The sequence below is a fragment of the Sycon ciliatum genome, chromosome 1 (genome assembly GCF_964019385.1).
Source record: "Sycon ciliatum chromosome 1, ocSycCili1.1, whole genome shotgun sequence".
NCBI classification, from domain to species: Eukaryota; Metazoa; Porifera; class Calcarea; order Leucosolenida; family Sycettidae; genus Sycon; species Sycon ciliatum.
The window spans coordinates 93,268,842-93,286,008 of record NC_088643.1 but is presented as its reverse complement, the minus strand read 5'-3'; the positions used below and the strand labels follow the sequence as shown (position 1 = coordinate 93,286,008).

The 17,167-nt window shown below is 45.3% G+C and overlaps 2 protein-coding genes across 2 annotated transcripts; one reads left to right on the top strand and one right to left on the bottom strand.

The window, feature by feature from the left end:
• The first annotated feature begins 234 nt into the window (after nt 1-234).
• Nucleotides 235-8,826, top strand: LOC135806566 (tricarboxylate transport protein, mitochondrial-like). The gene is made up of 9 exons (XM_065320765.1): nt 235-758; nt 1,636-1,843; nt 2,425-2,563; nt 3,289-3,382; nt 4,677-4,780; nt 5,045-5,161; nt 5,450-5,523; nt 5,972-6,082; nt 7,463-8,826. The coding sequence occupies exons 1-9, from the start codon at nt 665-667 to the stop codon at nt 7,467-7,469; spliced, it is 948 nt and encodes a 315-aa protein (XP_065176837.1). The 5' UTR covers nt 235-664; the 3' UTR covers nt 7,470-8,826.
• A 1,817-nt stretch (nt 8,827-10,643) lies between these two features.
• On the bottom strand, nt 10,644-14,726 carry LOC135807171 (deoxycytidylate deaminase-like). Its single transcript, XM_065321194.1, has 4 exons — nt 14,092-14,726; nt 11,943-12,055; nt 11,565-11,665; nt 10,644-11,354 (listed from the first exon to the last, which is right to left on the bottom strand). The coding sequence occupies exons 1-4, from the start codon at nt 14,555-14,557 to the stop codon at nt 11,303-11,305; spliced, it is 732 nt and encodes a 243-aa protein (XP_065177266.1). The 5' UTR covers nt 14,558-14,726; the 3' UTR covers nt 10,644-11,302.
• Between the last annotated feature and the right edge of the window lie 2,441 nt (nt 14,727-17,167).

Below are 17,167 nucleotides of genomic sequence, written 5' to 3'. Positions count from 1 at the left end.
GATTTAGGTGGATCAGTTCACATTTGGGAGGACAATGCGCCAGTTCTAATTTCTTACTTTTACGACGGGGCTGCACCAGTAGAGGTTTTTCAGAACCGCTCACAGAGCGGTTTTTATATGGGTAATAAGTAGTTACACAACATCGTTTCACTCCACTGGCGCCATAGTAGGCCCATAGTGCGATACCATGGCTAGGGCTGCACAGTGCAAGTGATCTACATGATTGTACTGCTGCGGTGGACGTGTGAGGTTTGAGAGTTTGTAAGTCGTGGCATGGCCTTGCCCTTGGGCCGGTGGCAGATAGCCCTCGTGAGGGTGGGCACTTGCGGCAAAGCAAATTTTTGATCATCTCTTTGACATCAGATCAGAACGCCAAGCATGCCAGCAAGTAGAATCTACTCATGAAGTAAAGTTGTCAGCATCAAGTCGTAGATTTACATGACTCTCTGTACTATTTCATTCGCGCTGATTGCTGATTTATGCTTCCACTCTCTGTATCTTTCCCGGTCACTCGTCAACGAAGCAATACATGTACTCGACAGAGAGTCGCTTCCCCAGTGTTCACCAGCTAATATTTGGAACATCCAGTCATTTCAGTTCTGGTGGCAGTTTGCGTGGGTTAATCAAAAAGTTTCTTTTGTAAGTAGTCAAAGGATAGCTGACCATGGATTGTCAACAACGATGCCGCCACTTTTCCGCTGCAAGTCCTACGAAGTCTGCAAAGGCTAAAGTACCTCCAGGGAAGGCCATTCTTGCCGGTGAGAACTCTCCACAGAGATTTCATTTCGTTTAGTGAATTTGTTTTGTAATTGAAATGACGTAAGTTTCTATAATATTCTGGAGATTGAGTATAATTTTAATAGTAATCCAATAATGATCACGAGTTTGTAATTTAAAGTCAAAGAGATTTAAAACTCAAATGCTGCTGAATACGTGGCCGTGGGTAGCCTATTCTTCAAATTGCTTTGAAATTGCTTTGAGTCCAGGGGATTTACTGGGATCGTGAAATCAGTGCTGTGAGGTACAATTACGCGCCATCCTATAAACGTGCCGATAAACCAAACCAAACTGATCTTGTCACTTTCGGCATGGGCCGTATTGTGAAGTCTGTTGACGTTGTGCTCTGAATTATGTAGCGAGGCTAAAATAAAGTATACCACGACCGTCTTGTCCACAGTGCTGCTCCATGAAATGCGATCGAGCGAGTCAGTGCCATGCCTGGTGTTGTGCAGCCTTAGGTCTGCGAACAGTGGGATGTAGACGTGTGCAGGACCCAAACTTGACTCATACCATCGGATTTCATTGGGCATTCAGAGTCCAAGTTGTGCGTGTGTGTGCGTGTGCATGTCTGTGTGTGTGTGTGTGTGTGTGTGTGTGTGTGTTGTGTGTGTTGTGTGGATTAGACAGTTACCTGGCGCAAGTCTTGATCTGTCTCATTCAGATCTTGTTCGCTAGCGTTGCTTTAACAGAAAATCTGTGGGTGCACACACAGTACATTTGCAGATTTGCGTGCTTCTCTTGCGACGGGCGTATACATGGTGTGTGTGTGTGTGTGCGTGGTGTGTGTGTACATGGTGTGTGTGTGCGTGCGTGTATGTGTGTATGTCACGGTATTCCCCTGTGTTTACAAACAAGGCGGAATTGCTGGTGGAATTGAAATCATGATAACCTTCCCAACAGAATACGTGAAAACTCAGCTTCAAATCGACCAAAAAGAAGGCACTCGACTGTACAAGGGTTCAATTGATTGTGTACGAAAGACAATCAATGAACATGGGTTTCGTGGTCTCTACCGAGGTCTGGATATCCTCCTGTATGGCTCTATTCCCAAATCAGCTGTAAGGTAAGGCGTGTGTGAGCTTGTGTGTGCACGTGTGTGAGTTTGTGTGTGTGTGGGGGGGGGGGGGGGGGAGAAAAAAAGACCAGAAGTAGGGAAAACCCTACAAAAAGCAATCCCAGTACAAGTTACTATGGCTTCTGCTGTAGCATTGCTAACTGTTATCATGGTATCGCGTGTGTGTCCAACATCAGAAGAATATCTCCTTGCCAAAACATTTGGAAGTTGGACTAGTTTTGGCTCCACAATCCAGTGTGTCGTTGCTTTCATGGCTGAGGTTGTGAGTACGTCTATTGACTCTGGGTTCCCAGTTAGTACTCGGTTGCCGAGGCTGGTTGGTAATGTAACTCCAATTTCGCTTCCAGGTACCAGTGCATCTAGTGTCTGCTTCTATCAAAGCAGCGTGCTGTCTATACTGGTTACCTCGGCAAGTCCAGGCCATACATCAGGGTGTTCAACAACATGAGACCGAGTGCTCTACGCCAAAGCCGTAATACCCTGCATGTACTGGCCTGTCAATGACGTGATTATCAGACGTTCTTAGTTGGATTTCCATTTTGTGTTTTCTGACAATTCTGTGTCAATAGATTCGGTGCATATGAAACTGCGAAGAACCTATTTTTTCCTGGCAAGGAACGGCTAAATAAGATGCAGTCCATGACTTGCGGCCTTACAGCTGGTATGCTAGAAGCTATCTTTGCCGTCTGTCCTATGGAGACGATCAAGGTGAGCCATGTCCCCAGAAGATACGTTCCCAGTTCCTTTTCGTACACCTGCGTATTGAAAGACAATCCCCTCGATATCAATATACGCGGACACATGCTTACCGTAAGAGTTGAGTTTCAAACGAGGCGTCAAGTTTATCGTTTTGACGAGAGAGAAAATCCATGGTTAACTCGAGAAGCGTTACTAGTATGCTATTCCTTCTCTCCTAAACAAGAGGAATAAAAGATGGGTTTGTAACTTTGTGATGACAAAGACGTTCAAAGCATTGTACGTGTACATGCCCAGTGGGGAAAAATGCAAACACGATACGAGCTTGAAGGTTGAAATGTGAAGATACTCTTCTACCTCCAGCACACCCTTCTGGGATTGGGTGCCTGATTTCAGTTTGCACGGCAACGGCACTGATTGAAGGCATGGGCCTTGCTATGCACAGGTTGTTGCTACACGGGATTTGTAACATGTCTTGCCCGTATGGTCAGAACGGACTGTGGGCTATCTTCGCCTTGGCATGTTAGTTTGCTCTGTTCTTGTTTTACGGCTTGTCAGCGCATTTTCAGCTGGTCACCATTCTTCATTACCGGTGTCTTTGTTGTTGCTGCTGTTGCTGATGCTACTGCTGCTGGCATCACATGGCTGCGGCCACCGTCCTTACTACTCAACCAATGGTTCATTGCTCTTGCTGCTGCTGCTGCTCCTGTTGACATGTTGTTCTGTTGAAAAAAAAGGTACGCTTTATTGATGATCGACGGAGAAAGTTGCCTGACAAGCCTCGTTTCAAAGGCTTCTTCCACGGAGTGTCTCTAATCGTCAAAGAAGAAGGTATGTGCATGCAGCCTGAATCAGCCTGATACGGCTGAAGAGGATGGGCTTCCTGCAGAACTAGACTACTTTTTTTCTCTTAGTTTGGACTGGGGGCTGGTGAGTAGAGTCAGTGCCACGTTTAGTCAACGTCTGGTGTAGAACTGCAGATCCATGTGGCTGATGTTTCCACAATGGTACCTCTTCTTCTTTCAACCATTGCACTCAAACTGCCCATGCCCGGCTGACTTGGGACAGCGCATTGTCCGTAACGAGGAACTGTTTCCAACTTTTACATTCAAGATGAGAAAGCTGGTCTGTCAACTTGCAACCACTCTCTTATTATTCAGCTGCCACTCACTGAATGCGCTGAGTTACTTGAAAAATTAGCTTTATTGCTTCAAAAGTTATGACATTGCGGGCCAGTCACCCATCGTCAGAACCAGTCAGTTATGACGATGGGTGACCGGCTCGCTATGTCAGGGCTGGGGCGGTACAACTTTTTAGGGGTCATTTTGATTACATTTTGACTGCATTTCTGAGTTTATCGGCAAGGTGGAGATCAAATTTGAAAATGTTTTCTGATAAATCTCTGGAGAAGAGCCTTCTCTAGCCTCCTATAGTTTTAGTTTTACTTTTGGACAAAATTTGAAAAGATTTTATGAAAGGTCCGTGAAAAAATAACACGAACCTTTCATAAAACGTTTTCAAATTTTGTCCAAAAATAAAAAATATAACTATAGGAAGCTAGAGAAGGCTATTCTCCAGAGATTCACCAGAAAACATTTTCAAATTTCATCTCTGCCTTGCCGATAAACTAAAAAAAATGCAGTCAAAAATTTCCCAAAAAAGTTGTACCGCCCCAGCCACCTTTTAAAAGTCAATAAAACTATATTTTTCAAGTAACTCAGCATATCGAGTGAGTGGCAACTGAGTAGAGCGGTTGTCAGTTGGCAACCCCCCCCCCCTTTTCCTTGATGACTCAGTTGCATGCCCCCACCCTTTCCTTGATGACTCGGTTGCGTGGAGACCATAGACATTTAACTGTACCTTGAAGATGTGTGCACAACTCCGAGTACTTTTCAACTAGGTAAGAACGCACAGTATAGTGCAGTGAAGTTACAGCATGTCATGTCGTGATCCAGAGACTGCACCCAGTATAGTGCAATACAGCATGCCATGTCATGATCCAGAGACTGCCCACTTGGCAGAACAATCCAGGTCAGGGGAGTCCGGTTGTGAGGAGTCTGCGTGTTCCTTTGCTGGCTGTAAATCATCCACCATATGTTGCCGTCCTTGTCTCTGGCTACAACAGGTTTCCGTGGTGTCTACAAAGGCTTAGTGCCGACAATGATAAAGCAAGGAAGCAACCAGGCCGTGCGCTTTGTCATCTACAATGGCCTCATGCAGTGGCTGCAGGTGAGTCCAGGCGTTTGCTGCTCAACGTCTCTGGTTTACCGTTGGAGTATGCCTTGAGTGTGCTTGCCATTGATTATGCATGCTATTGAATATTCATACACAACGGTCAGGATCGAAGTGTTCTTGGTTTGTTTATTGCTATGAGTATATGTATCGGTGTGTGTGTCTGTCTGTCTGTGTGTGTCTGTGTGTGTCTGTATGTGTCTGTGCGTGTGTGTGTGTCTGTTTGTCTGTCTGTATCTGTCTGTCTGTCTATCTCTTCAGGGTGCTGATGTGGACAAAACCATTGGAATATTCCCGACTTTCATCTGTGGTGGTACTGCCGGTGCATGTAGCGTGCTATTCAACACACCTGTCGATGTTATCAAGACACGGATGCAGGTACCTGTTCGTCTGTGTGTGTGCGTGTGCGTGCATGTGTGTAGCACGTGCAGGTGATGAGGATGAGGACATACAAGCTATTAGATGTACGTTGTACAGAGTTGTCTTTCCCATTCATACCTCAATGCCTGTGCACAGTCGAATTATTCCTCTGTACACACACCGTGTGCCACTATGGACAGAGCTTCCTTACAAAGAACGCAGAACAAGATTTTGCTTGCCACTCGAGTTTCATGCTATGTGATCCTCTGCCAAAACATTCTATGGATGTTGTGTTTTGCACTGAAGATGAATGATACACATCGCTATCGCAACTGGTGGCATTGCGCAACGTCCATCTACCAATATGAAGGCTTGCGCGCGTGAGTTTCCCAGTGGATCGTATGTCATTGCATCTATTACTGCAGCAGCCTTTAGAGGTTTTTTTTAATACTTTCTGTTTCATGCCAGATCATGGCAATCCTTAAACAGATAACAGTGATGCACAGCTAGTGTGGTGTTTACACCCTAATTTAGGAGGGAATTTGTTTGGTTCACGTCTGGTACATGTAAGTGTGAAAAATCCTGGAGGGAATGTACTAGGCACCTTTAGTAAATGGGGAAATAAAAATGGGGGGGGGGCAAGCGGGACCATGTGCAAGATAGTGTAAGATATTCAACACATGTCTGCAGCTATGTGTAGGTGCAAGATGTTGCACAAGTTGGTACACGCTTCTCTCTCTCTCTCTCTCTCTCTCTCTCTCTCTCTCTCTCTCTCTCTCTCTCTCTCTCTCTTTCCAATTGTTTCTCTCTGTTTCTTCTGCTTGATAGGTTTTATCAAGGCATTGGTCCACGGATGGCACGTGTAGTGATGGATGTCGGACTGGTGTTTGTCCTCTATAGTCGTACTATCATGGCGCTCAATTATATGTTCCCAAGTTGGTAAGTTAATAATGCGGCTACCGTGCTATTCTTGAAAGACTATTCAACTCAGCGCCCAGAGGAGCTGTAGGCCTACAAAATGAGTACTTCCTCCGTATACAAAAACTTCGTGACTTTTTTTTGAAAGCTGCGCACAGCTCTGAAATGGTTCCGTTTGACTTCGAATAACACTCGTGGCATTGTCTAACCTGTTTACAAGCTATATACAAAGACAAAAGCAACTCAGACGAATGAAATTGAGTTTTTTCAGAGTCTTCGTCGCTCATGTCATTGTCACCTGACGACGCTGATTCCGCATCGCCAACAGTCGCTGCTTCCGCTCGCATTTCGTTCAGATTCTTGTCACCTGCAGTGATGATCCGACTCTGGACTTTTGGCTACGTCCTCTTCATCTCTAGAGCTGTGTACGAATCTGTGTCGACTATATTCAGTTGTTCCAACCCGCGACCTCCATTCTGCCGTGAAACGAGTCGTACAAGCACATCCAACCGCTTCGTATTTTCTCGCCAGGATAATCCTCCCAAGCATTCTACAATGGCTTCGAGGAGGTCCCTGCGATTCCCCTTGGCGACAAAGGAGACGTCTGACTGGAGAGAGGCGAAGAACGCCAGGCCATCGACATTCTAATCCTGAGTCTGCGCTGGTTGCACGACGACTGAAATGTTTCATCTTGCCGTGCGAACGAAACAAATCTATGTTCTCACGCTGCGTAGATCTATGGGGCCGCGCACCGACAGTACGAGCGTGGCCAGGTTCAGGGCAGCGAGTGCTGCGTGACTCCGTGTTCTAACCACGAGCTACACTTCGTCACTGTGTCAGTTTCGAGCAAGTAAGTGTTAGTTATTTTCATTTGACTCTTGAGTTTCTGTCGGCAACGTCCTCACACGCATGGCGTCCGTGGAGAATCTGTTCGGGATCAACCAAACTAACCTCGACATGGACATGGGTTGTCGATGACAGCCTTTGGCGCCGTTCGTCGAGCAGGTTCTTGCTCAAAAACACCGTTCAAAAAAAGTCACGAAGTTTTTGTATACGGAGGAAGTACAATTACGACTTACGGCCGGTTGTACTTACTGTGGGAGCGGTTTTCCAGCCGTGCTGCTATCCACAGTCAACTGGGAACTTGTGGCCAGGCACAAGGGGTACATGGATGCAGCTAATGGGGTCGTTCTCGGCACTTGTGCCAGTGGTTGTGAGACTTATCCACTCACCCCCACCGTTAGGCGCTGCATCTGCCGCTAGGGTTTACCGGGTGTTCGCAGCCGTCGTGAGTTCCCTTCGGGAACGGACACGATAATTTACTTTTTCTTTTCTTTTTTTTACTTACTGTATTGATAATTGTCGTACATGTATTCTTTATTCTTGTTGAATTCACTGCAGGAAATGAGATATCTCCAAGCTAGACCTGGTCGCATGTGTTGACTGCGAGTCTTATGGCTAGAACCAGCTACCGATCACTGATCAGTGTGATCAGTGCCTGGTCTTTAATGTGGTGAGTTTCAGGCAAGATAGCAACAGGAGCCATAAGGAACTCCGCCATCAACTGTGTCGTCTTCGATCGATACCTTCCTCTTTAGCCGCACGCTCTATTTTTTATATTGACTGGCGCTGTGAGTCCCATCCTCTGCTGGCCTCATTGTCAGCATCTACATCCTCTGCTGTAGCAATCCCTCTTTGTCAGCACCTGCATCCTGATCTACAACATAGTGAGGTGGCTGTAATCTGTAGCTCAGCTCCGCTGGCTAATATTTGCCAGTACACTGGTCAACCTTCTCTCCCCCCCCCCCCTCCCTCACTCCCAGTTCCTATTGACCTGTGGCTGTGTGTGTAGACAGCAATGGGAGCTGCTACCGATACAGCAGTTGGACTGACATGCTGGATGTGCAATAGTGCACATGAACACACGCACGTCTCTTCTAGAAATTATTAGTTCAGAGCATGTTAGACTTCAACCATTGCCAACCATGTCAATACCTACTCCCGATTGGATCATGATCAATTCATCAGACTCTTGTCCTAGTCTAGTATTAATTTTAGTGTTTTTTGTGTAGAAGCCAATACCTTTAAATCATGGAACATCTTTTATAAAACTGAAACCACATTAATCTCTCCCTGCGCCGCATCTAGTCTGGGTTTCATGATTCATTAGAAAACATACCTGTCCAGCCGTTTACCCTTGTCAACGTCTCATTCTCACTTTCCGTTCAATATTATTACTCGCATGCTCATCTCTTCACGGTGCATATGCGCATGTGCATGTATTTAATCTTGGCGAAACTTTATCTTGTCAAATCCTTTCCGCCAAACACCCTTTCTTTACATCCATTACTTGCAATTTTCAAAATTTATTTTGAGGCTGCTATCTCCGTATCTTTTGTTTGTTGGCATCTGATAGAGATGCCTGGCAGTCACACTGTGCATCGACTGCTTACGCAGCTGCATAATGCCGTTTATTATTATTATTTTTATTTTTTTACTATTATTATTTTCGGCAACGCAGATTATGATGATGGTGATCTCCGTACGAGGGATGCAGTCTGCTTGTAACAGCTTGTTCTGCATTTTCCCTTCGCCCTCGACCCCAGATGTTGCACCATCCTCCCAGGTGTTATTTTCAATAATTTGACCTCTTCACGCTAGCACGCAAGCCAGAATTCCATAGCGCTATAGCAGGCTCTAAAGCCACACCAGCTCTGTGAAACAGGGACAGGGAAATGCCGTGTGATAAAAGTTCAGAAAAGAAAGTGTGTGGATGTTGCCTTTGTTGGATGAAATAATGTGAGTGTGGCAACGTACTCCTTCTGTTGTCCTATTGTTCTAATGTCCTCATCCTTACCTGCAGTGCTAAGAATGACTTGTTTTTTGTGTGGTATTTACACAGAATCAGAAAAAAATAGAATCAGAAACAGAATCAGGCTATAATTATAGCCTTACTGTTTTTAATGCCGCAAGAAAACGTTTGGATCATAACTCGACTATTGCTTTGTGACTGCTGATGAGCGCGTTTACATTCTTAATTTCAATATTACGATTTTTGCATCCTCGTCGATTATTTACTGTTAACGATGCCAGAATCGTTTATCTTTTTCCTCATGAAAATCTGGCAAGGAATGCAAACCAAGACCGTACCAGCACACATGAAAGTGAACCAAGACTGGCCCTCTGCTTCAATTGATGGATTCTTACCCATGCCAGTAACTTGTCCTCCCTCTGAACAAGAGTAATTGAGGCTTCCTGCAGCCTCAAAAAGGACACCTTGGTTAAGCATTAACTCAGCTAAACACAGCTACACAGTACAGATCATCGTTACGGCCCTGGAGGTAGTTTACCCTGAAGTTAGGCTCACTGAATTACAGTGAAACTTCAGAGTAAAGTGATGTCAATACAAAGTTGTATCACATAACCACCAAGAAACTGACACATGCCAAAAGAAAGACAGACAGAGAGAGAGAAACAAAGGAAGTGTGTGTGTGTGTATGTGTGCTGTAAAGCACCACAGGCCTTGGAGGCACTCGCAATGCGGGCGTTGACGTCCACTGCCGAACGGCTGTTGCTGGCGATAATGGAACCCAGATACCTGAATTCAGCCACATTCTTGATCTCAACATCCGCCAGCGTGAGTGGGACACAGTCTGCATCTTGGATGTTGCTGCCGCACACCATGAATTGGGTCTCGGCATCGTCGGCTAGAGTGGCTAGGTCACCTGGCGCGCATGGATGACACCCGCATGCCGAAGTGCCTTCTGTTTGGCCAGCTCCCACCTGTCAGACCTGCCCATGGACCAAGGAAACGGTGGAAGGACTGCGTGTCGGTCGATCTTCGACATAACCAAATTGTGAACTGGTACCAGACCGCTAACACATCTCGCATGGAATGGCGATGTAGATACCAAGACCAGGATAAGGAACTGGCCGCAGCAGCCCCCGTTGAGTGCCCCACCTGTGGAAAGGTCTGCTCTAGACCAAGTGATCTTTAAAAGCGCACAAGTGCACAGCGGAGCGTCGCAAGCCAGTCCATCAGCAGCGTGGTGCATGTGAATGCGCAGATTGTGGGAAATGGTACCGTAGCAGGGGTGGACTCGCTGTGCACAGGTGTCAGCCTACCTCAATCGCTAGCCAGCCCGCTTCCGCTCCTTGTAGACCTCGCCAGAACCGCCCAACAACGGATGAACGTGCCAAGTTTCCACTAATGTGTCAGCACTGCTCTCGGAGATTTCGGCAGTCCAGGGACCTGACCCGGCACCGGCGTGTTTGCTCCTCTCCCTCCTCCCGCAATGGGACCACGTAACCTTTAAGGCAGTGGGTCAACAGCACAGGACAGGTGTATGTGTGTCAGACAAAAGGTCAAACAGTGTGTGTGTGTGTGTGTGTGTGTGTGTGTGTGTGTGTGTGTGTGTGTGTGTGTGTGTGTGTGCGAGAGAGAGAGACAGACAGACAGATACATAGAAGCAGGGAGGCACATCAGTTGATTATAAAATGGTCAGAGTCAAGGGTACAGAGTTGGAGTTGAAGAGACCCCCAGCCGTTCGTGCATGACTCTCTCTCTCCGGACAAGAGCCAGTGCAGTATCGTAATGGATTTGCGGATTGATGGTTTTAAGATCATTTCACGAAGTAGTGGAAAGGAATGGAACAGCCACATGCAGAGAAAGAAAAGAAACGGAGCAACAGAGTGCGGAGAAAGGAAACTCCACCGCTATCAAGGCAGTTGTTGCATAAAGTGAGCGTGTGTGTGTGTGTGGGGGGGGGGGGTGATAGATAGATGGATGGATGGATAGATAGAGAGAGAGATAGTTGTGATGAATTATTCATGAAAATATCCTTGGTGAGAAGTTTCTTTTATGTCAGCTTAAAATTAAGGCAGAAATGCTTCATGTGGTTATTGATAGCACTGAGATGACAAAATACAAATAAAAGCACCCAGGCCAGGGCAGGGAATAAACATACCTGGACATCACACCAGTGAGTCATGTGAGTAGTAACCATGGCAACATATCCACACAGTACATGGGTGAGCTAGACCGTATGAACACCAGTGCATGGGTTAATGGCATTGTGATGATCGGCAAGGTCAGCAGTATGCAGTTTAGAAGCAGGATCTCCGAAATTCCTACAAATGTAGCGAAGTAAGACGGAAGGCGTGGTGAAGACATGGCAACTGCATCACACTAATTCCAAATTGATACCAACGGAATGATGAGAAGACATACTCTTTTAAACATCAAATGGAGTTGAAGTCGATCACCAGCCGGCTTGTCTTAGGTACAAATTTACTGCAGAGGATCAGAATGGAAGCACACAAAGAAAATGAGAAAAGTAGAAATACCCTGTTGACATGCATATTTTGTTCCCCGCTCCTGCAATCCCCCCCCAAATATCATTAACCTGGACCCATGCACTTGGATTTACCACTCGTTGAAGTGCATTGTCAAAACTGCAGTATGAGTAGCGGCCATGTTAGATTAAGATGTTGTGAGCCATACCTGCATTCGATACCAGCCATTGTGAGAAGGCGCCGAGAAGCAATGAACTCCGGCCGATCAAAGTACTTGTCTGACATGTAGATAACGTGCTGAATTCCAGACTGGACACAAGTAGCATGCAGTGCACATAGACAGAGAACATAGCCAAACAGTGAACTTTAGAAAAGAGAAAAAGGCGGAGGGACCCAGAACATGAGAGAAAGAGGCAGAGGGACCCAGAACATGAGAGAAAGAGGAGAGAGAGAGAGAGAGAGAGAGAGAGAGAGAGAGAGAGAGAGAGAGAGAGAGAGAGAGAGAGAGAGAGAGAGAGTACTTTTTACAATGAACTTGACATTTAAAGCACAGCAAGCGACACACACTCTCTTCAGTTCTTCTCACCTGAATGATTAACTTGGCACATTCATTACACGGAAACAGTGCAACATAAATCGTGCAGCCCTTCACGTCTGCCGAGTTCTTGTTCATGATGGCATTCATCTCGGCGTGACACACTGCATTGTACATTGCCCACACATACACACAACATACACCAAGCACCATAAACACGGTAAACACCAAATATGGGGCTGAGTAACTGACATGTATGACTAGGGGCATGGCACGATGTCTAACTCATCTCTTTCAAACCGCATGGAGCTGAGCTACAGGGTGATCCACCCAAGCACCAGCACAACGCTAGGAATAAGAGAAGGTGAGGCTGGCCTACATCACATTGACTTTGGTCTGAAAAGGATAACTGGTGCGATCATGGCGGCCGAAACACTAGGATTCCTTTGAACATTACCGTAAAACGGCTAACTTTACCGCCGGTGATATTTTAGCGATTTTAGTGAAAGGAGTGTTTTCGCTAAAGTTTTGCAGCGCCAATCGAAATTTAGCATGTCCAGTACAGTATTAGTCTCTTTTTTAACCTGAAATCCGGATCGCTGAAATAATTTCATCGCGAATTGGTCCAGATTTAGAAACGCTAAAAAACTTCACCCGCTAAAATAATTAGCCGTTCTACAGTACACATAGCGTGTGAGAGGCAAGAGCACCTGTAACTAATTACTTCATTAGTATCCACCAGAAAAGGCATCTATGCTGCATACATCCAGTTCGAAAGCCAAGTTTTCTGTTTTGTTTGGGTCATCACGAATCAAATGATATCCCCACACCGTAGGTGTACGGCCAAATCACCATATCACAAGGTGAAAACGGGAAAACCACCATGTCACAAGGTGAAAACGGGAAAACCACACGCATATTTGATGATATTTCACCTTTCATAATTATTATGACAAGGAGCAATGCACAACTGAGATTACTGAAAATATACAAATTTTTGGCAGCTATTAATTTCGGCTATATTCGGCACGCACCCAAAACGCCTACCGTATTTTCCGGAGTATAGTGCGCACTTTAGATGTGCTATTTTAGGCCCTAAATCTCAGGTGCGCACTATGCTCCGAATATGAAATGCAGATTGAATATGAAATGCATGTACTTCAATGAAGATTGAAGTGCGCACCCCCAATGAAGATTGGGGGTGCGCGTTATACAAAGGTGCGCACTATACTCCGACAAATACGGTAAATTAAGGCTGCGTTTACACGACAACGCTGGGGGTGAAAACGCAACAAAATCCTTTCGGATGCATGGTTAATACACGGTACGCGGAGCAAAATGTAAAAGTTGTACAGTCAACTTCGCTAATAACGACTGCGGATATAACGACAATTCGCGAATAACGACAGCATTTCCATGCCCAGAGCAAAGTCCCTTCCAACTGTAATAATACATATGAGACTCGGGTATAACGACACTTCGCGAATAAGGACACTTTTTTGATGCCCCCGCAGAGTGTCGTTATAAGCGAAGTTGACTGTACACCAAAACGCAGGCTAAGGTGGAAGAATTTGAAAACGGAAATGTTCTGCCGGATAAATTTGGGCGTGTAAACAGTCGAAACGGTTTGTTGGCCTCGTTTTCCGTCACGTTTGTTAGTTTTCGGCCATTCACACGGATCCGACAATCAAAAAAATTGTTTTACAATTTTCGTCATGTGACGAGTGCTGTCGTGTGGCCTGTTTTCAACTATTCCTTGAGTGTGATTGGTGGTTCCACGACAACACTTGGCACATGACGAACTTTTGCGGATCCTTTGCTCCCATGTAGACATGCGAAAACGATACAAACCCAGACCACCTCCGGATCAGCTTTGATCGTGTAAACGCACGAAAACGAAAAAAGAAATGCGGGACTGAAAACGGAAAACTGGCTGTGCGTTGTCGTGTAAACGCAGCCTAAAACAACGATGACATTTTTCACATCGACTTTGGTGATGTACTATTATTAACCCCGTGCCGTGGGCTCTTTCTCCGGGAGTTGCACACTCCGGTTTATGTACTCTTGATATCAGCTGCTTGCTTTGTGTGCACAATGTATTGTCGATATGGCCATGCATTGTGGATATCCTCACTTGATATATTTTGCAAAGTGTGCACATCACATGTTCACAGACCATAAAAGCATGACATTAGCTTACCATACGGGTACTTGGTGTCCAGTTTATCTTCCGCTGTTCTAGACCAGGGTAGTTCGTCATCGCTGCATCCATTCGGCATGCCATTGTACCCAATGCCTACGATCTTGTTTTCGCTATTTACAATGCATGCTCCGACTTGTGAATTCGGATCTTTGCTGCGCTGAGCACTGAGAAAAGCAACGGCCATGAAGTAGTCAGACCACGATAGATAGTCGTCTCTTTTGCTCGCCACTGCAGAGGCTGCTGTTGTTTGACCCTGAGATTGGCTGCTGACACAGGGGCTGAATGCGTTCAGTGGGAATTTATCTGGCAGTTGACAATCCCCGCGATCCTCCAGATTGCGAGGCAAAGAACAGTCTTTTGACACAGAATTACTGGCATTGTTCTCATCGGACAACTTGCAGATCTTTGCTGGAACACATAATCCAGCAGCCTCCGCTGGACGTTTAGTGGGAGTTGACGACATGCCTCTTGATTTTCGGACGATGTTTATGGTCTCTCAGCACACAGTCCTCAGCTCAGCACACAGAGGCAAGACCTCTCTCTCTCTCAGTGAAGGATTCTTTCAAAACGACAATTGTATTGAGTTTGACTTTTGAGCATGGAGCTCAGATCAGAGATCAGAGATTATGGTATTTTTGCAATTTCGGACTTTCGCGCGTTTGTGCTGACACACGTGAAGGTACACGTGCCTGATCTACGCACTACAACTGCGCACGCCACATGCGCTATGCGCGCACGCCGCACGCCCGCATGTGCACACCCGGGGATCGATCCACGCCATAACCGATCCAAAACCGACACCAATGCATAAATGACTGCTAGTAGTAGTACATGATGTAGAGTCTGCTTGTACTGGTATTTCCAAGAGTATTACCCCCCCCCCCCCACCCCACCCCCATAGTCTTGGTACTTTTTTCTTTTTTTTACTCTTGTCTTGGTACTGACTACATTGTTTGAACACAGAAGCCTTTCTTGATACTCTGGTAGTACAGTCGACCTACCCTTATAACGATAACCTCTATAACGATATTACCCTTATAACGATATTTTTCTGGCAAACCAAATCACTCCATTGACTTGTGTATACCATGCCTTACCTCTATAACAATATTGCTATAACGATATTACCCCTATAACGATATAAAATGGGCTGACCAATCGACATTTTCCATTTTATAACAATATCTAGCAGGGAATATGTAGAGCCTACTATCCAGGTAGGGCAAGCTTCACTTGATAAGTCGTTGGGACATGGCGAAATGCAATGGGGCACCAGTTGGCACCTTGTTGTGCACATCATGTGCATGTATGTCAGTTTGTTATGCTATGAAGAGTGTAAAAAAGAACAAAATCCATGAATCATGACGTATGTGTATGAAATGAACCAGTTACCCCTATAAGTATAACAATATCACCCTTATAACAATATTTCTTGGTGTGACGCAAATATCGTTATAAGGGTAGGTCGGCTGTAACAGTTACTGATTAATTACCATGATTAGTTACATGTACATGTAGCTGGGAGGATGGACTGGAGGATGCACTGATCAATCTGACACTGGCAGCAGTGCCAGACAGGGAATGCCAAGGAGTACTGAAAAGGATTTTCAGTACTCCCTGGGATGCCAGGCCAGGCCAGGCCAGGGTACCAGTACCACTGAGTACTGACAGTCGGTATAGTAGTGTAGGCTGAGTACATGACATGTACTAGTGTCATAAGACTAACCATGGTCCGTGGACTCGGTGGTGCTGATGAGTAAAACAACAATGGCAAGATTCAGTTCAGTTCTTGCAGATCTCGACCGCCTAGCGCTAAGCACACAATCATTTTCTGTATCGTCATTTCACACTTGAGGGACTATACTGTAAGGTCTGCGGATAGCTACTGAGTACTGTGGCTGCACACTGAGTGTGCGAACATCAGCCTTTTGTGGTCCGTATGATTCATGAGGTTGTGTCAGTACAGGTCTTTAATTGCCCTGGTATACATTTTTTCTATTCTTTCCTATTGCAAGCAGGGCTGAAACGATCGTGGATTTTCACCTATCGATTACTCTTTGGCATAACGATCGGAATGCTCTGCCCTTTGAAATGAAGTCTTGCAATACGTCTTCTGCATTTAACGCCCATCTTGCCTGCCTTCTTAATTAATGACGGGCCACAATGTACATGTACCTGGTTAGAACAGCTCCTTTTTGAAAATGTTTTCAATGAGTGATGTGTCGCTTTGTTTTGCTCTAATTGGTGCTTTTCTCCAATGTCATGCAGACGTATTTATTCAGCTTTTATTTCTTGTGTACTTGCATACTGGTATTAGTTTAGTCCCACAACCTGCGATAAAATGATCAGCTGTAGCACCTACTCCACTTTTATGTTTATGTATCTATGTCATTCGGATTATTATTATTATTTTTAAACTCAATCTCGTAGCATGTGCACGCATTGCTAATGTGGGGAGCAACCCCAGAGATGAGGGCGATAACCAGCCATGGTAAAAGTACAAAAGAAAACAAGAAAACAGTGGAAAGAAAGGAACAGGGAGGAAAACAAAGCTCAGCCAAGAAAGGAACAGGGAGGAAAACAAAGCTCAGCCTAGAAAGGAACAGGGAGGAAAACAAAGCTCAGCCAATTAAGTGAGATAGCCGGAAATTACATTGTTTAGCTAAACACGCGCGAGTGCTGCAGGAAAACGCAACTCAGTACAAACAACTTGGCGAAACGGGATCTTCCCAAGTTGTACATTGTACTGTTGAGATACCGAATTCAAATAAATCAATACCAATACCAATACCAATCGTTAGCAAATAGTGTCAGAATTTTGTGCAAAAAATTAATCTGTTTCCACACGCTATGTCTTCATAATACCAAAAATCTGCATTAGTGAAAGGGTAGCTCCGAAACATGGCAGTTTTGAAGTCAATTGAACCTCAGAACATGAACCATACCCCTGGCAACTGCATACTCACGGCGGAAACTGATTCAAACTTTACAAAAATGGGGGGTTTCAGTACCTTTAGGACTGAAAATCCCTAATGAGTAATCCATAACGTAACGATCAGTCGATTTATCGATG